The sequence below is a fragment of the Xyrauchen texanus genome, chromosome 28 (assembly GCF_025860055.1).
Source record: "Xyrauchen texanus isolate HMW12.3.18 chromosome 28, RBS_HiC_50CHRs, whole genome shotgun sequence".
Taxonomy (NCBI): Eukaryota; Metazoa; Chordata; class Actinopteri; order Cypriniformes; family Catostomidae; genus Xyrauchen; species Xyrauchen texanus.
In genome coordinates, this window is record NC_068303.1 from 4,005,542 (window position 1) to 4,032,480 (window position 26,939).

At 38.8% G+C, this 26,939-nt stretch overlaps 1 protein-coding gene across 2 annotated transcripts in view; it reads left to right on the forward strand.

Annotated features, from left to right (window-relative positions):
* Positions 1-26,939, forward strand: part of ipo13b (importin 13b) — a 64,414-nt gene that overhangs the window by 13,608 nt on the left and 23,867 nt on the right. For both annotated transcript variants that reach the window (XR_007967955.1, XM_052096186.1), the window contains exons 2-11: positions 3,129-3,254; positions 4,063-4,673; positions 20,947-21,087; positions 24,109-24,250; positions 24,492-24,658; positions 24,900-25,020; positions 25,165-25,312; positions 25,870-26,051; positions 26,145-26,171; positions 26,442-26,576. Coding sequence is in view for 1 of the 2 variants with exons in the window: in XM_052096186.1 (XP_051952146.1) it covers positions 3,129-3,254; positions 4,063-4,673; positions 20,947-21,087; positions 24,109-24,250; positions 24,492-24,658; positions 24,900-25,020; positions 25,165-25,312; positions 25,870-26,051; positions 26,145-26,171; positions 26,442-26,576 (1,800 nt within the window). In the remaining variant the exon portion in view is untranslated. The remainder of the gene's footprint in view (positions 1-3,128; positions 3,255-4,062; positions 4,674-20,946; positions 21,088-24,108; positions 24,251-24,491; positions 24,659-24,899; positions 25,021-25,164; positions 25,313-25,869; positions 26,052-26,144; positions 26,172-26,441; positions 26,577-26,939) is intronic.

Genomic DNA, 26,939 nt, shown 5'->3' on the forward strand with positions numbered 1-26,939 from the left:
AAATTTCTCTATATTTCTAAGCAGAGTAAAAGAATAGAAAAAATGTCTGTACTGTCTCTCATAAAGTCAGAATGAATGAGTGATAAACATCTGGTTAAAATTGTTCATATTGAATAAGTAAGTCATCACACATAAGCTCTGGTGATGTCACCATGTTAATTGATCAAAGTCATTCAGCTTTGGCCTTTAAGAATGAGTTTGTGCAGAATAGGCAGTTGCCATAGACTGGAGTGGTGGTGTAGTGGTCTAAGCACATAACTGGTAATCTGGTAATCAGAAGGACACTGGTTCGAGCCCCACAGTCACCACCATTGTGTCCTTGAGCAAGGCACTTAACTCCAGGTTGCTCCAGGGGGATTGTCCCTGTAATAAGTGCACTGTAAGTCGCTTTGGATAAAAGCGTCTGCCAAATGCATAAATATAAATGTAAATGATAGTGCTCAAATCTATAAAGTGACCACCCTCACTCACACTGTTGGTTTCATCATTTGTTTCCTTGTTTACACTGAGAGATGGTCCTTTCTCTGGGGATTTTTAAAGTCGTGTGGCCTACACATATTTCCTTAGCACATACATGTTTAATTCCTCTCTAACCTTCATTGACTTTTGTCATTATATGATTGAAGTGTCCATAATAGATAGATCTCTATCGACATTGCAGGTGCACCGAAATGTTGGCCGGTACTGATAGACGATAAAAAAAAATTGTTCAATCCAATACTGTAAATATATACTGTAAATCTACAGTACTTGCCTCTAGGATACATGAGGTAAACCATCCAAAACGCATTGAAATCAAGAGACTTTGACTTCTGAAACATCAGTATGATATCCATTAACGCTGCATGATTGATTGCATTAAGATTGAAATCTTGATAAAGCGTTGCGTGATTACTAAATCTTAAAAGGCACCCGCTGGCAGCGCTGTGTGGGCATGCGGCACCCTCTAGTGCTCTGGATGACTTTATCCATTATACCACTATAATACAGAATGTAAAAGGGGTTTTGTTCCTTTTGTTTAAAAATAAAAAAATGTAATGAAGTGATTGACATTCCCGTGGAATCGCCCAAAATATGCATTGTATAATTTGTATTGTTCTATCGTGTACAGTACATGCATGTCAAATGTGATTTCTGTTGTTTTGAACTGCACAAACAGAAGTGCAAAAATGTTTTAGAAGTACAAAATAATATTTTTTTTATATCCATCATCATGTTATCATATTTAGTTAATTAAATTAAAATTAAATTAACTAAAGTTAATTTAGTGGTGAGAAAAATTATGTGAACCCTTTGGAATTAGCTGTTTTTCTGCATTAATTGGTCATAAAATGTGATCTTATCTTCAAAGTCACAAGTATAGACCAGCACACATGATCTTTCATGTCTATTGATAAATAGTGTTGTGGAAAATAAGTGAACCCCTATGCTAAGGATGTCATCAAAGGCTTGGCATCCAGTTAATGTAACGAGATTGGAGGTGTGGGTTAGAACTACTTTGACTTATAAAAAGTACTCAAACATTTTGATGACATCAAGATTTGTTGGTTTTTATAAAGCTGGAAAGGGTTTCAAAATAGACAAATTGTCTATAAATGGAGATTATTTAGTACTGTGGGTACTCTCCCTAGAAGTCTCGGTCCAGCCAAGGTGACTCAAAAGGGAACACCACAGAATGACGGCTAAACATTTTAAAGAATCATTGGAACTGGTTAACATCTTTGTTCAGGAGTCTACTATGCGGAAAATATTAAACGGGCATGGTGTCCATGGCAGAACACAACGAAGGAAGCCGCTGCTTTCCAACGCAACGTTGCTGTGCACTTTAAGTTTGCCAAAGACCACCTTGACACTTCACAACGCTACTGGATGAATGTTTTGTGAACTGATGAATCTAAGGTTGAATTTTTTGGGAAGACTACAAAGCACCTACGTATGGCATAAAAAGGGCACCGCATACCAACATGAAAACATCATCCCAATGATGAAGTACGGTGGAGGGAGCGTCATGATTTGGGGCTGAATTTCTGCTTCGGGCCTGGACCGTTTACCATCACTGAGGGGTCAAATGAATTCCCAAATTTATCAAGACAGGATACCCTACAGGATAATGTCAGGGTCACTGTGTGCCAGTTGAAGCTCAGTAAAAGTTGGGTAATGCAGCAGGACAATGAGCCTAAACATTGAAGTAAATCCACTACAGAATGGCTTAAAAATATGAAAATTCACCTTTTGGAGTGGCCCAGTCAGAGCCCAGACCTTAACCCAATAGAGATGCTGTAGAATGACCTCAAGAGAGCCGTTCCAGACATCCTAAGAATATGGCTAAGGAGTTCTTTGAGGAAAAATGGTCCAAAATTACTTCTGAACGTTGTGCAAGTCTAATCCGCAGCTTCCGGAAACGCTTGGTTGAGGTTATTGCTGCCAGTGGAGGATCGACCAGTTATTAAATCCAAGGGTTCATTAACTTTTTCCACAGCACTGTAAAGGTTTAATGGGATGTGTTCAATACAGACATGAAATATTATCATTGTTTGTGTGTTGTTAGCTTAAACACATTGTTGTTTGTCTATACTTGTGACTTTGATAAATTTTTTATAGATTTTTTTTTTTTTGTTAAAATCTGTATCACAAATGTTCATATTGGAGCATCACTGCTTCAAATATATGACAAATCAGGCCGATACAAAAAATATATAGGCATAGGCTATATACGTATACTGGCTAATACCAGCCAAAACCTTTATGATCATTGATCACTAGTCGGTTTTGAAAATATGTAATCTTGCACGCAATCCTAGTACTCACTTGGATGCTTAGATTTAGGTCTATTTTTCTCCATTTGTTATTACTGTTGAAAAGCAAGCCATTGTTTGCTGTATTATTTGCCTTCCCACCATATTAAATGCTTTACCTGCAAAAATGAACAGAGTTATATGCATCAGCAGTTTTGACACCAGGGGAATCACATAACGGTATACAGCAATGTATAATATATGTGTCTGCTAAATAACCCCGCAGGAAGTCCAGGGTTAATACAGCATTATTACTTCATGTCCTCGTGCTCCAGAACAGCCAGTGTGTAATGTGTCACTGTCTAAAACTGTCTCTCTCTGTCCCTTTCTCAGGCCCTACATCAGCTTTATTATGATCCCAACATAGAGAATAAGAATCTGGCTCAGAAGTGGCTCATGCAGGCTCAGGTGTCTCCTCAGGCCTGGCAGTTCTGTTGGGTTTTACTGAGACCAGAGAAGGTTAGTACATCCTGTTCCTTGCTGTTATTCTCTCCCTCCTTTTCTGTCTCTGCTTGTCTTTTTAACCCCCTCCCCCCCTGCACCTGCTCTTCATATCTTAATAGACTTTGCCTATGTTTTTCTGACCAATATAGACTTCGGGGAGAACACACAGAACACATTCTTTGCATTACATCAACACTTTTTAATAGTGGTGCACTGATCAGGAAATCCTGAGGGAGACCACCATTTTTGATTGGCCTATTCCGATCACCGATATTTATTTTTAAAGTACCGCCTGCCACACTTTTACAAGTTATATGTTACATACATGTTATATGTTACATACATGCAGCATATTCATCTGAATTAGTGTGTCCGAAAGTTTAAATTTGCAAATGTTTTGAATTGCCAGTATCTCACTCTCCAGTGATCGTGATGATTTTGCTGACGATATAAAATTCAGAAATATCGTATATCTTATGATGATTTTAATGTGCTGTTTATTTGGCCATTTAGTTTCATAAAGAGTGCATCAGAGGACTAATTTCACAATCCTTCAGGGCTGCACAATTAATAAAAATATCATAAAAATGGCTTTATGGTCATATTGGATTTTTAAACTGGAAAAGGCTGCGATGAAAGACTTCTGAAATCTGTGTGCACTTCAAAGGTGCACATCTTCTATATCACAAACTCTGTGCCTTTACTAATGACGCACAAGAAGATTTAATGCACTGTGTTCATCTCTCTGGATTGATTCAACAAGGAATATGTTAAAGGAAATTGAAATCAAAAGGCACTCCAGCTCCTTTCTTCATCTCCGCAGGTCCCGGAGATCCAGTACTTTGGCGCTAGCGCCCTTCACACCAAAATCTCCCGCTACTGGGGTGACATCCCCGCCGAGCAGTATGACTCACTCAAATCTCAGCTGTTTTCTCAGATCGCTTGCTTCGCATCTGGCTCTAAGATAGTCCTGACACGCCTGTGCGTGGCACTGGCGTCGCTCGCCCTGAACATGATGCCTGAAGCGTGGCCCAGGGCAGTGTCAGAGATGGTGCGTAAGTTCCAGGAAGAGGGAGGCGAGGTGGATGGACGTGCCCGCTGTTTGGCCTTGCTGGAACTTCTCACCGTTCTTCCAGAAGAGTTCCAGACCAGTCGGCTACCGCAGTACCGTAAGGGACAGGTAAGGGCCGCTCTGGGTCGTGAGTGGTCGGCTGTTTACCCGCTCCTGCAGCAACTGTTACGGCAGTCGGACTCGCCGGCGCTGGTGAAGGCCCGTGTGCTCAAGTGTCTTTCCAGTTGGGTTCTGCTGGATGTTCCTCTGAACGAGAGCGAGGGATTGGTGGAAGCCAGTTTCACGGCACTAGCGGATCCAGACCTGTTTGATATGGCCGTGGAGGCCATCGTCAACACCATCTCACAGCCCGACTCTCAAAGGTCAGCCTTTATCACTACAATACTTTTACAAAAAATCTTGAATACGAGGCTTTAAGACTGAATCTTATTTGATAAATCCTATAATTATTTTACATTTTAGTCTTAAGTCCTCATATTTCTTTGGGCATTGTTTGCAATGGGAAAGAAAGTCAATTAAGCAAGTGGCAAGGTATTTAGAGAATACAGAGCAGTTCAGTCATTCAAAGATACAAACACTAGATGAGGTTGGACTGGATATTAGAGATGTCTAAAATAGCCCATGCATCAGTTTCTTTGTACTAGGGTTTTACTTTCAGCCACAGATGGCAAGCTCACAGACCATTCACAGAATGTCTGATGCATATTGCTCACAAAGATGGCAAGAGCTTTCTCAATATGTTTCTCCAGTGGATGGTCTTAATGCATTGTTTGTAGGACTCAGTGTGCATAGATTACAGGGCTCGACATTATGCATTGTCATGCTTGTCCTCCGGACAAAAAATTGTTCATACACTTTTTTTTTTTTCCAGAGTAAAAAATTTACTTGTCTGGAGACAAAAAGGACATTTACGTTACATGCTCAAGTTTCGGTTGTATGTTTCCTAAAATTACATTACATTACATGATGTCAAGCTAATAGTGTACCTATGGACACAACGCAATTCTCTGAGACAGAAATATAAACTCCACAGGGTAGGGGAGGAGGCTATTATCATATTGTAATTATTTTATGTTACGTATGTTAGTCAAATAAAGGAAAGCCTCCATTGCCATAATTTACAGCAGAGATGTTCACACTTCTATGGAATGAGATTTACTTTTACATCATGTTATTGCAGTAAGATCTACCATGTACAATAAAGGCTATACATTAGTAGTATACTATATAAACAGTAGTTTGTAGTGAAATTTGATGATTCTCAATACCAGCTTCAAAACCACAACAAATATTATACATAACTCTAATATGTTAATTATGGAAGAATAGTTTAAGTAATTTTTCAGGACTAGTATGTCTAGTCTGTATGCATTTGACTGTTCAGGTGCACATTAGCACAAACATTTTCGGAACGCACAAGTTCAGCACACACACATATGCCGCCTGTCAATCAAACAGGGTGCAGCTGTTACTAGATCACTTGTGAATTATAAAATGATGCACTCTGGATCATTTTGAAACAACAGAATAAGAATATGCACTTTGTAATAAGTGACACAGGCATAGCCTATCACAAATATAGCTGTTTACTTTTTTGTTATTGACGTTTTAATCAGTCTGCTATGTCCGGTCGGGCAAGTCAAATTCTCTTTCAAAAATCCACTTGTCAAGCAGACAAGTGTTAATGTCGAGCCTTGGATTTGTCAGTCCACTGGGAAGCAAAGTTTCCAAGCTGATAAAATTCACGCTTCTCAGGAAGAGCTAGTCGGTGGATTTGACAAAGATTGTGATGTTCATGGCACTGAAGCTGTGAAAGATATTCAGTGTTTGCTTGAGACTGCATTTGGAGGATGCTGTGTCATTATTTGAATGACACAGCATTTTTTTTATTATTGTGATAGTTATTTACCTGCCCTTGAATGTCACACAAAAATGACCACAGACCATTACATATCAGTCAGATGGTCTCTTCTGTCTAACTTTTATTTACTCATTTCGCTTCCCGTGATGTCTGACTGAGTGATTTATATATGCATGCGATCTGAAGTAATGCAGAGTGCATCTAAACAGATGCTTGGTGATATATTAATGTAAACATCATTTATGTCTAAAGTAAAGGTAAACGGTGGGACAGAAAAGAAGATTTGTATCAAATATTGGACTGAATATTGGTGTAAACACAGCCTTATAGATTCAGTTGGCAACGCGTCATACACTGAGAGAATGGTTTATTGTAGAGGAAGGCGAAGCCCTGTTACCAAAGGCTCCATTTACGCCTTGCATTAACATGCGTTACATATCCAGATAGTATCTGGATATTCTTTAGCTCTATTGATAGAGATCTGATCAAAATGTCCAGCGCAAAATTTAAAAAGCTACTTACATGTTACATGTATTTTAGTACATTTTTAAAACATTGGTTAATTGAAATGCCTTCTACAACAGTCAAGGTCTTTCCTTCATTGAAAATTCTTTGGCTGGCGACAAAGCAAAATTTCTGGTCGCCGAGGCAAATTTAAAGGGTTAGTTCACCCAAAAATGACATTTCTCTCATGATGAATAGTGTGTTCACATACAACGCAAAGAAAATGTCTGCCTCTTATTGCTCTCACGCGAGTTTGATCGCTGGATTCTAAATTTGTGTTTAAACCCGCGAGTATTCCCCCTTCTCTTCTAGGAAAGGACAGGAGGAGGGGCTTCTACGACTTGGTTCATAGTAAAGTACAACCAATAGCTGGAATCAAGTAGAAGCGCATATTTTCAGAACTAACCAGGTAGTCCAACTTCCTCCAAGCGATGTCTATTTTCGTCCGGTCTCTGTACATGTATGACGTTGTGTCATACAATTCAGTGTGCCCGTACACCGCTACAACAACATTTTCATCCATTTTTCCAGATTTCTTCTGCTACTACGTCAGTAACATCCAGACAATCTCAATGTTGATAGGCTTTCGCGACAACACGTCATGCGAATTTCTCACTCGAGTTGAAAAATAAAGCGATTTCGCGTGTTTGAGTCACGTCATTATCTTCATTCACGCCGCCCGTCTATTCGCATCTTTGCATTGACTTTGTATGTAATCGCGCCGCGCAAACGCTCACTTCGCGTTGGATGTGCACGCACCATAAGCCATCCCAGATGTGTATGACTTTCCTTCTTCAGCAGAACCGAAGTGAAGATTTTTATAAGCACTAGAGATGTTGTAATATTGCAAAATAACTTTACACTGATAAAGATGGTAAGCGATTTTATCACACTAAAATCATGTTAACATGTCTTATGTTTACATCTCTTGGCTGTACTTTAGATACCATGTGTATTAAGATGGTTATCCTGCCACAAATACTGTCGATTGAGCTTAACACAGAGCATTCCTTTAATAGAAATCGAATAAAGAGCTTATGAATCGAATCAGGAAATCTTTATGGATGTGGTGGTCCATTATCGTGGTATCATTACATAAAGTGAACTGTGGATGGTCAGTAAGATTGTTTCTCTCTGTCTAATTGAGCAGTTGTAGCAGAGAAGACAATGCAAGCCTACTAGGATATATATTTTCATACTTAATGCCTATTTGGAGAGGGATATGAATTGTTAGGAATATCAGGGAATGCAGTAATAGATAAAAGGTGTGATCAAAAGAGAAAAATGCTCTGATAGATGAGCAAACACAGGTGAGATAAAAGTGACTGATGGAGAGAGGGAGAGACTGGGCGGAAGAGACAGAAACGAAGCTAGACCGAAACACAGAGGCAGCGTTTTATTTCAAGGCTGGCTGGCGTTTCCATGGAGACAGAGCTAGGGAGCGATGTCTTACGCTCTGGTTGGTACAGACACGGCAGGCACCCACCCCACCCCCCTCCCTGAAGAGAGAATCAGTCAGTGGATGTTGTGGACGAGACATTAGAGGTGAAAGCATCCTTGATTCTGTACAGCTGGAGAGTGGAGATAAGAGGTTAAAGCGCACTTCTACTCTGATAGAGGCAGACAGTTGTGCTGCATCACGGTCTTCTGCTATAGTGTAATGCACTTACAGTAAAACTGTCTTACAAGTTAATGACTGAATTCACAATTTTCGGAGCACAAGCAACGTCACTGTTCTGCTCCATTACAGGCAAGACAGGTGACCTTTAGAGGGAGATTTATATTTTTATTACTGTGAGTTTGTGCAGAATAACCTGTGAATATCTTTCACTGGATACGGTTAATATATCTAGAGAGAAGGGTGGCCATAAGTGGTTACGGTAACCCTTTAAAATGAGGTTCTACTTGTTAACATTAGTAAATGCTTTAGGAATCATGAACAATTATCAATATGTTTATACAGCATTTATTAATCTTTGTTAATATTCCTCTCAGGATTATTAAATAATCGTCTGATCGCTGATATTTGATCTATTGTGCACTTCAAATTCCAATCACATCCAGATGTCCAAATAAGGGCATTTTAGGCTAGTATATAAATGCCATGAACGCAGCATTTGTGTCTTATTTAGTTGAACTCTGGCCATCTCACTGAGCTGCAGAGCAGCGCGTGCAGATTAAACGCGTCTGATGCACGCATTAACTGTGGAGTTTCATGCCAAACTCCTGCGAAAACGCAAAACTTTTTCCACTTTTAATGTGACCTATAATGTGAACAATTCAATTGAAAAACAAACTGAAATCTTGTGTGACAGCATCAGCACTCAGACGCTTCACTGTGTGTGTATCACTCAGCGTTCATGCTGTTCTAAACTAAAGTGTATCTGTTAGGAGTTACTGGCTTTATTTTTTAAATGACATCTGTTAACCAGCGGGTCGTGGCAAAAGATCATTTTTGTGTGTAATATGAGCCAGCTGGTGACCTAAAGTGAATCCGTTAGTCATTGTTTACATGGAACTGCGCTCTTTGATCGCTCGTATTACTAATGCATTACCAAAACTAGGAAATCGCTTTAAATGGACAACTTCAGGATTAAGGCTCATCACAGCTGAGTGACACAACAGACTGATTTGTTACAGAACTCAAGTGCTTACCTTTTATCGTAGTTTCCACATTGGATACTGTTTAAAATGGTGGAGGACATCGCTGTTTCTATAGTGAATGACTCTTGCGCACCGGCTACCATGAAATAGAGCGGAATACCCCCTCTTGGACGTCTATTTTCCACTGAGAAAGCTGACCGCGTCTCTGATTGGGTGTGGCAATAGGTGATTGCACACACTCCATCTCCATTCATAATATTTAGTTGTGTCTTAAATTTTGCACACAAATGTTAATGGGTTAGTTGACCCAAAAATGAAAATTATCCCATAATTTACTCGCACTCAAGTGAGTCTGCACGTTCACTGGCTTCCTCTATCCTCGTCACTTCTCACTGTAGCTCACGCTACACCTACGTCATACGCGGGAACTCGACTCTCTTGTGAACACATGGTCGGATGTTACCGGAAGCCAGTGATTTATAAAGTTATAAATATGGATGTTTTTCTTACAAATGCATCGCTTCAGAAGGTCTTTATTAACCCCCTGGAGGCGTATGGATTACTTTTTTGATGGATGGATGCGCTTTTTGGGGTTTCAAAATCTAAGGTACCATTCACTCCCATTATAAAGCTTGGAAGAGGATGTTTTTTGATATAACTCTGATTGTGTTTGGCTGAAAGAAGAAAGTCATATACACCTAGGATGGTTTGAGGGTGAGTAAATTATGGGATAATTTTCATTTTTGTTTGAACTAACCCTTAAACTGCGTGACTTCCCTCACGTTATATAATCTCATTCCATTTTCTAAATTTTTACAAAAATGTTTAGTGTTCACTGCATTTGTCAAGCTCAACCATTCGACGCTGTTAAAATGTATTTCAGGTTGGCTGGGTTCCAAAAGCAACAGTGTAAATGTACAAGGACAAAGACTACCAAAATTACCAATATTTCTTTATATAATAGTAAATGTATACCTATATTTCTTTAGCTAATTAATAGTAAATATAGCTAACATTAACATGAGTGTTTTTAGTTTAATTTCAACTAAATGTGTTACTTGCAACCCTTTTGCTCATTATTGTGTATTATTTGTTTACATATTTGTTGATTTGATAAATATTGTCCATTTAATTTAGATTTTTCTTTGATGTTTATAGCTAGACAATTGCTAAATCACACACATCATGTTTTAAACCATTTGCATTTCAATTATAATTTTTTTTCCAGGGTTGCAAAAACAGCAACACTCATAAAATGTTATATTCTAATATTATTTATTTATTTATTTATTTATATATTAGTACTAAAACATTTATTTTGACCTCCCGAGGTTGTTGGACAGCTTTTTCTGAAAATTAAGCACCTCCTTTTACTGACCATTTGTTGGAAATAATATAATAAAAGTACTTTCAGTGTCCTATTTGTGTTACTTTTATCTGTACTGCTGTTGCTAAAAGAATATTACATTGATATGATGTAGCTATAATAAATGGCTGCAAATTATTTTTAGCTCATTTTATTATTTATAGGAGATTAGACTCCTCCACAGGCTGTATTAAGACCTATAACGAGAGACTAGATTTGATGTAAACACAAGGACAGCTAGCGTGCGTGTCCTTTAGTTTCTACTTTCTCAGCTATCATATTTTATTGCTTGAACATGTGATGTCTGTAGTCATCAGTGTGACCGGCATGTGTCACACACAAGTCTGTGTACGGTGCTGAGTGTTCAGAGTGTGTTACCTGCTCTTTAAATGCTCGGTGAATTCATTCAAAGGTTAAATGAAGGATACTCCATCGATTTTTGTTTTCATTTCACCTCTTTCTTTATCACACCATCCTCTCTCTGTCTCTCCTTCACCTCACCACCTCCTCGTGCTGCTTAAACACATTACAATCAAGCCTCTCGGGAGGATGCCATTGGACCAAATGCATCCTGTTGCTAGGCAACTCATTTAATCTGTCTCCTGGTGTTTGAGGGTAATTACACAGAGTCTGTGTCCGTAGAAACGGTGTGAGATGAGAGGGTTCACTCGAGAGCGCTTGAGGTGAGAAAATCAATCTGTGCTCTGATGAATCAGACTCAATCTGAGAGATTTGAAGTGATGAGAGATGGAGGAATGTTGTAATGATTATCGATAATGACCTTTAATGTCATTGTACCATTCTGTTGTGTAGTGAAAGACATTGCTTTAGTGAACCATCTTGTGCTAGATGGATACTACATTACGAATGTGGCATTTCACATGAAGGCATTTGAAGTAGGGATGATTCCATGATTTTTTTAATTATTATTTTTCTTTTTGTATATTTTATTTGAAATGTTTTTAATTTGATATAATACAAAGACTACAAAGAGAGAAAAAACACACAACAAAAAAACAGCAACAGAATACGAGGTTAGAAATTTAAATAGAAAGTGAGGGAAAAACATAAAAAAAATTGGGGATTTTTCGTAAAGATGCATTATGCATTCCCCCTTTTTTTTCATCCCAATTTGGAATGCCCAATTCCCAATGCACTCTAAGTCCTTGTGTTGGCATAGTGACTCGCCTCAATCTAGTTGGCGGAGGATGAATCTCAGTTGCCTCCCCGTCTGGGACCGTCAATCCGCGCATCTTATCACGTGGCTTGTTGTGCATGTTACCGCAGAGATCTAGTGCATGTGGAGGCTTCACTCTATTCTCCACGGCATCCACACACAACTTACCATGCGCCCCACAGAAAGCAAGAAGTGCATTATAGCGACCACGAGGAGGTTACCCATGTGACTTCACCCTCCCTAGCAACTAGGCCAATTTGGTTGCTTAGGAGACCTGGCCGGAGTCACTCAGCACGCCCTGGATTCAAACTCGTGACTCCTGGGGTGGTAGTCAGCATCTTTACTTGCTGAGCTACCCAGGCCCCCCTACATTATGCATTCTTAAGGAAATCCAGAAAGGGCTGCCACACAATTTGAAATCGCCCATGTGTTTTGGGCTCAAGAACGTGTCTCTTCCTTTTGTATAACATGAAGCATTTAGTTTAGCCAAATTTTTAAGCAAGGAGTATCTGAAGATTTCCAGTTTAAGAGTATTAGCATTTTTGCAAGGATCATTCCCAACATTAGAGATTGTTGTTGAGTGCCTGGGAGAGTTATTTGTTTGGGAATCGGACAGTAATGGTCACGCTGATTCAAAAGAACTGACTCACGAGAATCATTGGTTCAGGAACTGACCTACACTGGTCGTGATGTATGTTCAAAAGAATTGATTGATTTATTTTAAGCCTGTTCTAGTAAAAGTATCTTCAAACCAGAACTTAAAAACAGAATTTTTATTAAACTGCCTTTTTTTTTTTTTTTTTTTTTTTGCTATTGTACATTAAAGACTTCTGTATGAAAATTAAAAATGAGCTTGTCATTCTGGGATTTCATCTATGAACTAACTGTACATGCAATCTTGCCTTAAAATTGGGACAAAACAAGGTATGTTGGGCTACATCCACTCACTAATCCATTTACTTTTCTAAACATTAGGGCTGCACAATTAATCAAAAAACTAACCGTGATTGTGATTACGGCTGCCACGATTATGTAATCGTGAAAACTGACGATTACAGCGTTCAGTTTAAGTCTGCTACTGTTGCATCAATGGTTTCTATTTACAACGGTTGAGTATTCTAACCAATCACTAACATGTCCGTTGAGCAATGAAATGGCAATGGCCAATTAGAGCTGCTTAGATTAGTCCTCCGTCCTATCAGTAAAGGCAACTTATCCTAATGCACAAGCTTTAAACTGTCTTAATGTCCAGATGCTTGCTTTATGTTAAATACACTGAAAATGAGCAACAGGACAAAACTAAAACAATCCGGTTCTAATCAAGGTACAGACGCGGTGTAAATAATTGATTAATTATGCTGATTAGACAGCTTTGTTTTTAATGAGAGCATTCGCGAGAGTGCAGAACATTGTGCGGAGTGTCACTGAGCTTGCGTCGAAATGCGTGAAAGTGAGTGACAACAGTCGTTGTAACGGGAGAGTTTGTCACGTTGCTTGATTTCGGTGTACAATTTATTAAAAATGTAATTACAGGTTTGTTTTGTCATGTTAATAAGTAGGCCAATGTGAATGTGATTTGTACAAAATAGCAATAAAATAAAAAATAAAACAAATAAAATAAAAATTCACTGTTCTAAGTGTGTTTTGGAGGTGTAGACAACAAAGAATATGGCACGAATAGCATATTTCAGGAATCACCGTCAGTGTTATCGTGTCTGCTCTAATAAGACCCATTTGTCACACAGCTGGTATTGGTAGATTTAACATTTTCATGAATGACACAAACTCCAAAGTGTGCCACTGAGGTCAAAAATTATCTAACGATGATATTACATGAACAAGATCCCCCATTGAAGATCTTACGGGATGAATGGGACCCTTCTCGCCACCAAAGGGCTTACTGAAAAGCGTAAATTGGTCGATTTAAATAAGCTGTTAATAAGTTTGAATATTGAATATGCCATATTATTTACTGTACGTGGACTAATAATTTAAGCAGTAATTTAGCAATCATATAATTTATTATATACCATAGATATACATTTAAAAAATATATATTTGCCTTACCTTAACAAACATTATTACAATATAAAAAATACAATATAATGCTTAAAAGAAACTGGAGCGCAGCTCATATCCACCATTGAAATCTGCTATCCCGTTCAGAATAGCCGTTGTTGGGGGTGGAAATGCTTCCAACTCACTAGGTTTTGAAACGGAGCTAACTAAGGTTTACATTATACATCAATACCTTATTTCAACAGAGCAAGAAACATCTTTAAAACATGAAATCCTCAGCACTGAGAGAACGGGTTTAAACAATGAAAATAAGACCCACCGTTCTGTAAACATCTTAATATACCGTACAGGCTCATCTATAATTTGTCATCTTCATATTAAATCAGTCACTGTGATATTGTCTCATTGAGCGTCGTCTCCGAGGAAATGAGCGCTTGATCTTGTTTTGCCATGTAATCCATAACACAAATGATTTTGTTTATAATTACGGTGAGATTGCTGCAGGTTTATTGATTTTATATCAGCAGTGAATAAATACATGATGTGTTTAGATGCACTGAGAGCTAAAAGTCTCACATTAAACAAATCAAATAAATGCAAGTAATCTATTAATGAAGCATGAAATTCGTGGGACTCGATATTTTTGTAATATTTAGCCATAAGAGGGTGATTCTCACAAAATATGTCTAGAAAATGTCCTGTTCCTATTTTACTTTGTAATCAAAATAATCAAGTAAGACAGTATACGTATTATATACTTTATTATGCACTTTTTACCCTCCATTTCTCATTACCGCAATGTAAAAAAATGCTATATTATATTGTAAAGTATTTCTATATATTAAAGTAGCATTCCCTTGGTACTGCCTTTCATTTTCGCTGATTTTAATTTTAAAATAGTTGAACATCAGCATGTATTTTTACTCCAATACGTAAAATACGTTTTTCAACATCTTGCGGTTGAATCTCATAAAATGTTTGGTTTATATATATATATATATATATATATATATATATATATATATATATATATATATATATATATATATATATATATATATATATATATATATATATATATATATATAAATGTATATATTTTGCATTATTAAAATTAAGCCCATTTTTAGGATCATTAAGAGTTATTTTATTGTCACATTATTGTCACAATTAATGCAAGCACATTTTCCAGCCAAAGTCTCAATACTATAATGTGAAAAAAATCTCTCATAAAACAGTCATGAAAATCTTCTTGCCTGACACAATTATTACAATCAGCAGAAGTTAACAAAAACCATCATGATTTAGGCTATACTTGCCATGTACTTTACAAACATGCTACAGTTAAAAAAATTTCCTCAAGACACTTAAATTCCTTTTTTACCTTAAATATTACCCGAAACTGTTTAGCAGAGATGGGCCACTTCTATTAAAATGAATCTAGAAAAGGAAGTCCCGCCCAACAGGTAAAAGAGCCAATCACCATTTAGATACAGAGATTGGCTGTCAATCAACTTGAGAATCATGTATGCGGATTAGCTAAACAGCTAGCATTTTTTAGGTAAAGAAGCCCAATTTAGGATTCCAGTGTTGTCAGATTGTACTGCTGATTGGAAATATGTTCTTTGATTGTAATCATGACCAACTGTTTTGATGATTTCAGTCATTCCCCATTGAAGTAGATAGGAGCTACACTTGTATGTCACTTGTTTGCATAGAAAATAGCTGCCGGAAAGCATTCCAAAAATGGCCCCTGAGTAGACTGACTTGCTAGAATAACTTTGATATTACCAAAATTAAATTCAAATTTTAAAGTCACCAGAGTTCCACAAGATGGTGCAAGAAATATTGCAAAGAATATTACTGACTGTTCAAAAAAGTGCATTCCATTTTAAGCTAAAGTACATACAATTTTAAAATGTAAAAGATTTGGCCTGTTCATATTCTCAAATATGGTGCCACAATACAACCCCTGACCAGGACTGGACTGGGATGAGAAATCGGCCCGGGACTTTACATGTCAACTGGCCCAAAATAGTTGTTCGCTGTCCTTTTCTGCATATCGCGGCACCGTTTTGTGGTCCGTTCTGCATAACGCGGCAGCTCGTTTTTGCTTGTCGCGGCCCATTCGTTTCCACGCACGTTTCACGGCCGACCCACCAGCCCGCTCTGTTCTCCTAATGGCCAGTCCGCCCATGATTGGCCACAAAGTGCATCGGTCCACTGGGAAAATGCCCTGTATGCCAGATTACCAGTCCAGCCCTGCCCTCGACTCAAGCTTCAATGGCAGTACTACAGTGTTTTTCAGTCATTACAGTTGTATTTAGTGTAGTAATATGCCCAGATAGTTGTGGTTTCGAGCCAAGCACAGACATCTGCTTTCTGTTAAACTGCATTAGGGCTGGACGATATGACCTAAAATCAAAATCTCGATTAATTGAACATTTTATCTCTATTGGAGTGGTGGCCTAGAACTTTATTAGGAACACCTGTACACCTACTTATTCATTTGATTATCTAATCAGCCAATCATGTGGCAGCAATGCACTGCATAAAATCATGCAAATATGGGTCAGGAGCTTCAGTTAATGTTCACATTAACCATCACAATAGGGAAAATTGGTGGCATGATTGTTGGTGCCAGACAGGCTGGTTTGACTGGTATAACTGCTGATCTCCTTGGATTTTCATGCACAACAGACACTATAGTCTCTAGAGTTTACTCAGAATGGTGCCAAAAACAAAAAACATACAGTCAGCGGCAGTTCTGTGGACAGAAACACATTGTTGATGAAAAAGGTCAACGGAGAATGGCCAGACAGGTTTGAGCTGACAGAAAGGCTACAGTAACTCAGATAACCACTCTGTACATTTGTAGTGTGCAGAATAGCATCTAAGAATGCAAACACATCGAACCTTGAGGCGAATGGGCTACGACAGCAGAAGACCATATTGGGAACTATTTTTAGGACCATACTGTTCCTAATAAAGTTCTAGGTGAGTGTAACTGGTAATCAGAAGGTCGCTGGTTCGATCCCCACAGCCACCACCATTGTGTCCTTGAGCAAGACACTTAACTCCAGGTTGCTCTGGGGGGATTGTCCCTGTAATAAGTGCGCTGTAAGTCGCTTTGGATAAAAGTGTCTGCCAAATGCATAAATGTAAATGATTACGAATAATGAACGATTATTTTTTGTTTTTTTGCTTTGTTTTTTTGTGTTTTTTTTTTTCCCCTCAAAGTTCACTGACAAGGTTTGTACTGTAAATATGCTCAAACTATTAAAGGTGGGGTATTTTTTTCTATTGAAAGTGCATTTCTTATCTCTGTGATTTTAAAATAATTGAAGGAACAACAAACTATTTATGGTTATTTCGAACAATAGAAATCAAAGCACACATTGCTTGAAATGAGATTTCAGTTTGTGTAAAAAGCAAGTTTCCTAAAAAAGTAGAAAATAAATAGCTTTTTTTTTTTGCAAAGAAATAAATGATTTTAAATATTGCCATATCAAAAGTAGAAAATAATAACTTGCATCTCCTGTAAAGGAATATTTAAAATAATGCCATGTGCTAAAATGTAAATCGAACACTGCTGATTGAGAGCAGGGCTGGGACAGGGCACCTCTAATGGATCAGCAGGCTGTGTGCTCATAGCGTTACAGATGTGAATCTGACTCATGATCACTGTTGCATGTGATCTTCCTCTGTGATCTTGTCCTGTCACTCTATATGCAAGTGTATATACTCTAGGTTCTTACTAAGAAACACTAGCATGTTTACCTTTTCTTTTTTCAGGCAGGATCTGAGGTAACGCAGTCTGGGAAAAATATGGTCACGATGGATCACAGTGTATCTTCTGCCGAGAGTTTTAACGAGGTGTTTAAACCCACTGCGCTCCACTGTAGCTATGGGAGCCATATCGTACACGATGTAGTAACAAATGGTGTCAGTTATTTCTTTCCATCTTCTTGAATCCTTTTCATATTGTGTAGCATTTGTAAATGCTTGTGTTATTGATGCATGCTTTGTGGAGGCACTTGTTGCTGGGCGCTTGTCAGTCTCTCACAGTAATGTGATTGTGCTCCAAGTGTTGAAACAGATTGGTGGTATTACCTTTGGTCGTTGAAACGTTTTTTCTGCAGTGTTTACATTAGACTTTGTTTTGTTCGGTGTCTTCTTTACTTATGCCAAAATGTGTCCAAACGACAGACACTGCTGCTGTTGCTCGGTTGACTCTGTGTTTGAGTTCGCTTCCATGCCGCTGACTGGACGTGGCTGAGACACGTGCCGGTAGTATGTTTTTAAGGGGAAAGTAGTAACGGGATTAAAAAAGCAAAATAGCCGACATGGGAAAATTATGTCGGTTAGAGGTTCTGAATTTTGGTTTCGATTAATCGTCCAGCCCAACGCTGCATCTAGCCTTTTTTAGCACAAGAATGCAAGTGGCCTGAAGTCATCGTCAGTGCTTTGCACACATCCAAAAGTTGAATGCACTGTGTAAAGCAGTTAATGGAAAGCAGGAGGCGAGAACCGGCTTGACGATATAAATTATATTTTAATGATTAACTTAAACACACACACACACGCACACATGACTGACATGTCCGAAAACAATCTCTCTCTCTCTCGCACTATCCTCCGCAGTCGGCCGTTATCCCTCACGGAGGCTTAATTACCCTGATAAGGGACCGGGTGTGTAAAATTACGACCCAGCCCCGTCCTCCGCTCTGCCACATTCCTCCCTCGTTCTCTCAGGCTGGGGAGCCCCCGGCATGACGTAAACCCCCCCTCTTTCTCTGGGGAGGGCCGTGCCTTTCGCCCCGTCTGCCGGCAGGTCATCCCGTCTACCTGGATGAGGAAGGGGACAAGGGGAGGGAAACAGAAATAATACAAATGGGGGGCACTTCCTGTAACAGTGCAGTACCCCCCAAAAAAACACTGTAAAATTTAAATGAGAGGGAAAAGGCCAACGCTGAGCTGCAGTGAGAGTAGAGAGAGAGATGGAAAAAAAAAAACGTACTCGCCAGTTCTCCGATATGCCGTAACTTGTTCCTCGGCCACTCCTCCACCCTCTAACGGACGACAGCCACGTCTCACTGGGCGGATCGGAGGCAGACCTCCGCTTCCAGGCGGCCGGGCTTCTCGTCCCCCGGCAGATGGCCGTGGCTGCTCCGTTGGGGTGGACAGTAGTGGCGAGAAATCTACTAAGGCGTATCCCTCCTCCTTCTCGGATTTCGGCACCAGTGTAACGTTGTTCAATGGAAAGGAGGTGTCGAGAACCGGCTTGACAACATAAATATTTTTTATCTTTATCTCGACAAATGTTCTAATTTTAATTTGACAGCAACAGAAATTAGAATTTGAAGGGAAAATGTACTTAATTGTCAGAAACAAATGTCACAACGCAAAAGTCTTAATGGTTCTAAAATAGGCGAAAAATATTATTTATTTTATAAAAAAAAATGTATTCTATGGTAAATATCATCCAGACGTTTCTTGATGGTTTTTGTGGGATTCACTGGAAGAGATTGTGTTTAAATGCGTGGTGGTGTTTTCAGTCCTGTAGATATGCTTCAGTGCCCCAGACTGTGTCATTAGGACTTAATTGCACATTTGTGCCATTATACCATACATCTGTGATCTCTGATGCTCAGACGTGCCAGTGATGTGTCCGTAATGAGCTGGTGTTCATAGCTTTTCTTTATCCGCTACTCGTTAGCATTTTCACTCGTGTGTCCTTCCTGCTGTTGACACCAAGATGAGGATGACATGAGAGAGCGAGAGAGTGAGCGAGAGAGGCGAGAGAGTGAGCGAGAGAGTGAGCGAGAGAGAGGGAGAGGGAGGACAGATTGTTCCAGAACCACTGAGACAGTGTTAAGTAAATAACATTAGTTGTGGAAATGAGATAACTGCAGTAAACAAATGAATGAGAATGAAATGTTTCTGTGTTTGGAAGAGAGGATTGATGTTCATTGTGTGTGTTATAAACAAATCCTAGAACATTACAGATTCATACTATGCTTATGTTGGGAAATTCCACGGAAATCTCAACCACATCATGGAAAAATAAAACTTTTTAACCAAAGGCACAAAACCCCTTTTTAAATTCTGTTTTTATTGGAATAATGGATATTTGATAATGCTGTCTAGACCGTTAGAGGGCGCCGCTTGCTTACATAGCGCTGGCTGAAGCACTCGAATGCAGACTGTATTTTAAAACGCAGCCTTTGAAGGTTTAGTTTCTATATAGTTCAGTCAGTCATGCAGCATTAATGAGTATCATACTAATATCTAAGAAGTCTGCTGGTTTCAAAGAGTTTTGAATGGTTTACCTCATTATGTATCCTATAGGTAAGTGCCGTTTTCACAACTGTCACGTCTGTTTATGGCGGTTTTTCAGCATTACTGTGAGAACAGGAAAATAAAAATATTGAGAAAATAAAAATAAATATTGCATGCTTTAAGGAGTGCCATCCGTTTTACATATTGTGGCTATTATTATTTCTGGATTGTGCAGTTGAATTCAGAGCTTTTACAAAGTGTGTTACTAATTAATTATAAATAAACCATTGCTTTATTTTCATTATTTTAGTTTTTCACGCCGATGGTATCAATGTTTTTAATTTGGTCAATAATTGGCCATTAAATATCTCCAGCCGATACATCAATGTATCACTAGAAACAATTAAATTGAACAAGAACGATTTGTTTACTTAAAAGTTAGTTCAAAAACCCTGATTCGTTTACAATTGAAATACTAGTTCTGTTATTGAGAGCAATGCAGAGAGTTGTGCTTAATGATTTTGCCAGAGAAGAAAAGCGCAATCTAGCTGTTATTTTATATTATTTACAACCTCACAATCCTTCGTTTTTGCTGGTTGCCTCCATTATCTCCCACTGAATATTTTTACTCAGAAATATGCCACATTCTGAAACTTGAATGTGTTGCGAATGTTGTTTCATGTTGTCGAAGTATTTTTTAGAAATTGAAGCCCTGAAACATTGCCTGTATTGACATTTTGTATAGACATTACAATTTGTACTTTATAGTATAGTAATCCGTCTGAGATCTGTGATTTTGACTGTTTCATATGTATGTTTCAGGCATGTGAATACGTTGCTAAAGCTGGTGCCGCAGGTTCTACAGCTGCAGGAACAGTTGCGAGACGCTGTACAGAATGGAGATATGGAGACGACACACGGCATCTGTCGAATCGCCGTCTCTCTGGGAGAGAACCATTCGAGGTACAAATACACTGACACTCATTCCTGACAGTTTATGAGCTAGATGATGTTTTATTATTTTTCTAAGATCGTCTTAAACTTATATGGATAATTTTAACCTTTGTGTGACCTTCGGGACATTTTTGTCTTTATAATTTTAGTTTTTTCGATCATTTTGGCTGTGTAATACCAACGGTATAAATTTTGCCAAAGGTGTGTATTTTCGGGGGAATTTTGATATTTCAATCTCAGTTCCTATAACACACTGTGTACACAAAATATTTACACTCTGCAACTTAAGGACAAAAATGTCCCCTTTGAAACCCATTAAAACTGCAATATTTGGGGGCCTGGGTAGCAGCGAGTAAAGACGCTGACTACCACACCTGGAGTCGCAAGTTCAAATCCAGGGCATGCTGAGTGACTCCAATCAGGCTTCCTAAGCAACCAATTGGCCTGGTTGCTAAGGTGGGTAGAGTCATGTTGGGTTAACCTCCTCGTGGTCACTATAATGTGGTTCTCTGCATGGTGAGTTGTACGTGGATGCCGTGGAGAATAGCGTAAAGCCTTCACAAGTGCTAGGTCTCCACAGTAACGCGCTCAACAATCCACGTGATAAGATGCATGGATTGACAGTCTCAGGAAACAGATTCATCCTCTGCCACCCGGATTGAGGCGAGTCACCACCATGAGGACTTTGAGCACTTTGGGAAATGGGCATTCCAAATTGGGGAGGAAAAGCTGCAATATTTGATCCTAGTCCCATTAAAACATACAATTATGAATTCTATGATATTGTGCTTTCATTCCGGAGCACTGGCTTCAAAATTAAAAAAAAAATATATATTCCACCAGATGGCTGAGATAAATAGATTGTTCTCATGTTTAGCCTATGGAGCAAATACATGCTTTTTCCCTATTTTCTGTTTGCTGTATTATAGAGACTGCAGGCCAATTGTGTGGGTGTGTTTGTTGTCAGAGTGTGTTTTGGGTGTGGGTGTGTGTGGGTGTGTGTGTGTGTGTGGGTGTGTGTGTGTGTGTGTGTGTGTGTGTGTGTGTAAAAAAACAACAGTGGCATTTATGTAAACAAACTAGCATTCAAAAGGTTAAAATCCTGAAAATTAATGCATATTTGGTAGTTATGATCAGGACTGATGTTGGAAAGAAAATCTTACTGTACGTTCACACCAGAAGCGGCGAGAGCGTCCAAATTCGCTCTGGCTGCCCTGCCTTCGACGCTCAAGGACGCTCGTGGACGCTCTGAAATAGGCGGCAACGTTTGTTCAGAATGCTTTGTTTTGTGAACTATATTTAAAGGGGGCCGCAATTTAAACATCCAGACATGTCGACCATTTACTTTTTGCCGACCGATCACAAGTAGCGTATATACTCATGAACTCTTTAAAATGTGAAAATAAGAAATCGATCGATGGCAGAAAGTAATTAAAATTACAGTTGTTTGTTATCAAAATAAAATACATTTGTAATAAAAACTGTGGTCTTGGTCATATATTACAGGGAACCCCGTCACGGCAATAATTCGTTTCTCCATTTTATCTTCGGAACGAATGTTTGGTGGGAACCAAAGTTTACACGGTTATGTTCTCTAGACTTCGCTACAGCGGAGCACTTCTATATTCCAATAGGTTGCCGCCGAACCGGCGTCACAGCTCATTACCATAATGTTGACTGCACTTGAACTTCCATCTGGCGCTCACGCCGCCCAAGACTCGCCGCGCCGCTTCTCGCCGCCGAGAGACGCTGGCTGTCATTGAAAATGAATGACTTCCGGTCGATTTGACGCTCTCGCCGCCTCTGGTGTGAACGTACGGTTAGTCAGTGAAAATGGGAAATAATATTAACCCTCCAAGGTCTAAGGGGTCTTAAGTCCGCCTGGCATTATTTTGATATTTTGGCTTCTGGAATGGTCAATTTTCATAGCAGAGTGAAGAGAGTCATATTTCTGGATTCTGTAGATTCTCATCTACAATGTGGATGCATTGTAAATACACTTCTTGAGAAATTTTACATGTTCTGATGTGATATATCACCAAAAAATACAAAAAGCGGATATTCAATTTTGTTGTTTTTATTATATAAAAAATATTAAACATAAATGAATAATGAATTTTACAACAAATATTTATTCCTCAAAGGCTTTAGAACAACTTCAAAAGAAATTGGGTGAAAAAATATAAAGAAACAAAACAACTATTTACATTTCTGTGACTATAGTCACCATAAGTTTTTTTTTTGGTTGAAAAACATAAGAAAATATAATAGGGAAAAAACCGTTCATGTGAATGGAATAAGAAGCTGTATAAATGGAGTAATATCCAAAAACGCCACAAGATGGAACTGTTGCACCACTGATTGATGTGCTTTTCATCAGTCATTCTCTGCCACACTTGGCTGAAAGGAATTTCACACCCCTCCCCCCTTTTACTCCAATGACATCTGACCATGTCATTCTTTGCTTTTGGTCTGTGATTGGTACACACACACACACACACACACAGCTCTGTGATTGGTTCACACACACACAGGTCTTTGATTGGTTTACACACACCAACAGCGTTTTATATCATTAGATAAAATAAAGTACAATGTCTTTGTTTTGCGGTAAAATCTATAATAATAATGCTATAGATTTGCACTAAAATACGGAAGGCTTATCATTCGTGGAAGTCAACACAGTCTATGCAGACGAATGTCAGCTTTTTCATAAAAAACAACAAAAAAAAAAGTAAGTTAATACCTTGATCCATTCCGAAGTTATTAATAGATATGTCAGAGGTGCGCACTTTGACGCTCTGGATCGTCAGTCGACTTAGAAGGGTTAATATTTAATATTTTTATGGACATTTTCTAAGGACCTCTGAGTAACTTCTTTAAATTGACGCACAAATGTTAAACAATTTGAGATATTTTTGGATGATACTGATATGTTCATCGATATATTGTGCATCCCTAATTCTAATTATTTTCAGGAAGTTCTGGTGATTGTCTTCCTGTATGTTGAAGGTCTTTCTTCTCTTTCAGAGCTCTGCTGGAGCAGGTGGAGCACTGGCAGAGTTTCCTGGCATTGGTGAACATGATCATGTTCTGTACGGGCATCCCTGGGCACTACCCCGTCAACGAGACCACCAGCTCTCTCACACTCACATTCTGGTACACACTACAGGTGGGCATCACCTCTCAAATTACATTTTAAAACTATTTAATTTAAAGAATACAAAGACAAACATTTTGGTTGGCATAACATACACTGATGAATCGTTAGTTTTGATTTTGTGTTGACTTTTAAGGGATGAAATTGCACTTTTCACTCTTCTGGAGAAAACCACTTCATTTATGTCTTTACACATGCTCTTATAGAAGATAAACAGTTGTATAGTGTGTATTTGATGTCTGGTGTGTTTTAGGATGACATCATGTCATTTGAGGCAGAGAAGCAAGCCGTGTATCTGCAGGTCTACAGGCCTGTGTATTTCCAGCTTGTAGATGTTTTGCTCCATAAAGCTCAGTTCCCTACAGATGAGGAGTACGCTTCCTGGTCATCAGATGAGAAAGAACAGTTCAGGATCTACAGGTGTGTGCGTGTGCGTGCGTGCGCGTGCGTGCGTGCATGTGCATGCGTTCTTATGGGCCTGTCAAAACATATTTTAGACTCAGCAGTTTTATGTTGGACTTTGCTGATTTGGCACAATGGACATAATGGTTGTCTTTATTAAGTGTATGTGTATTTTTTGGCTTGTTTTTTATGGAAACTTTTTGTAATTTTGTTTACTGCTGAATTTCTGTGACATTTGACCTGACCTCTGCTCCTTTAGGGTGGACATTTCAGACACACTGATGTATGTCTATGAGATGCTTGGAGCTGAATTACTCAGTAACCTGTATGACAAACTGGGACGAGTCCTTACCGACACAGAGCAAACGACATCATGGCAGGTATGAAAATTGCTGCTTTAATCTACAGTTTTTATTCGCTTCACTGTTTGATTGAATGCTTGAATGCATATATGTACATTTCTGTTTCCTTTTCTGTTACATTTCTCTTTTTTTTTATTAAACGTTATGTATGTTTTGTTCCAGCACACAGAAGCACTCTTGTATGGATTCCAGTCCATTGCTGAAACGATAGACGTGAACTATTCCGATGTCATACCCGGTCTGATCGGCCTCATCCCAAGAATCAATATCAACAATGTCCAGCTAGCCGACACGGTCATGTTCACTATCGGTGTGTGTGTGTGTGTTTGGAAATGGGTGCTACTGTATTATGTTTAACAAATACTGTATTTTTAAGTTTTAGACAAAGCAAATCCTCTTACATTTAATACCTGCTGTGATTTATTGAGCAGTAACTGTAGGCCCGTGTTAGAATAGAAGAACAATAAGTTGCATGTTATTCATTAAAACAGATTGTTTTTGTTCATTATTGTAACTTCGATGAAGATCAAACCAGATTTTAAATTACATTTATACAAAAATCCAGGTAATTCCAAAGGGTTCACATACTTTTTCTTGACACTGTATTAATGTATTAAAATCATACAGTGAAGACCAGTAATTAAATTAGTTTAATGTTATGTTACATATTGTAGTTTTGTTACATACTGTGTATGTATGCATGTGTGTGTGTATATATATATATATATATATTACACACACACACATGCTTGTAATTTGTTTCTTGGTTCTATGTTAACTCATATTAGTAAGTGTTTTACTTTTAAACCCATGGAATTTGTGATCAAGCCCAGATCTTAACTATTATATCTCTCTCTGTCTTTGTAGGAGCATTGGCAGAGTGGTTGGCGGATCATCCGGTGATGTTGAGCAGTGTTCTGCCGCTGGTTTTGCAGGCATTGGGAAATCCAGACCTTTCAGTTTCCAGCGTCTCCACACTAAAGAAGATCTGCAGAGAGTGCAAATTTGACTTGCCCCCATACGCCAGCAATATAGTCGCTGTGTCACAGGTAGCACACTATCGCCTGATGATATACACCTATATGGGACAGTTTTACAGTTTTCTTCCTCTGACTTGCCATCTGTTTTCTCTCTTATGACAGGAAGTGCTGATCAAACAGATCCATAAGGTGAGTTTGTGTTTATTCTTTGTGATGGTTTCAATATGATGCTAATATTTAATGAAAATCTTGATGGGCAAGGGTGACCAGCATAGTCGAAAACAATCATTATTATTATTTTTAGCAGTGCAAAAATGGCACAGTTCAGCTTCAGACATACATTTTGGTTGGCTGTGATTTTCATCTCCTGAGGAGAAAATAACTATGCTGGAAATGTGCTGCGTCGTTCCTGGTTAGGACACTGTATTAAACCTGTACCCCTCTCTCACTGTGTCCTAGACGAGTCAGTGTATGTGGTTGATGCAGGCTTTGGGTTTTCTGTTGTCCGCATTACCCGTGGAGGAGATCTTGAGGAACCTTCACTCTTTGATCACCCCGTACATTCAGCAGCTGGAGAAACTAGCAGGGGAGACGGTAAGATATAAAGCCGCTCAGCTGACATGCTCTCTCTGGTCTCTGCTGTTGGCCTGTTGGGTTTGTTTATCTGTGTGTTCGTTTGGCACTTTTCTGTGTGAACAGACCCTACATCTGCTTGATGGAACATTTCTCAGCAGGGCCAGATTGGCATTACTCTGGGCACTGAGACAGTAAACCACAGGAGATATGAGCTTAAATATACAGAGAGACCTGCACATTCAAATATCACATTCATAAGGTCTTTCACCGGCATGTACACCTAAAATTTACATTATCTACAAAATACAGTAGTTCACCCAATAACGAATATCAGATGAATATAAGTCATATGGTTTTGGAATAACATGTACTGTATATCAA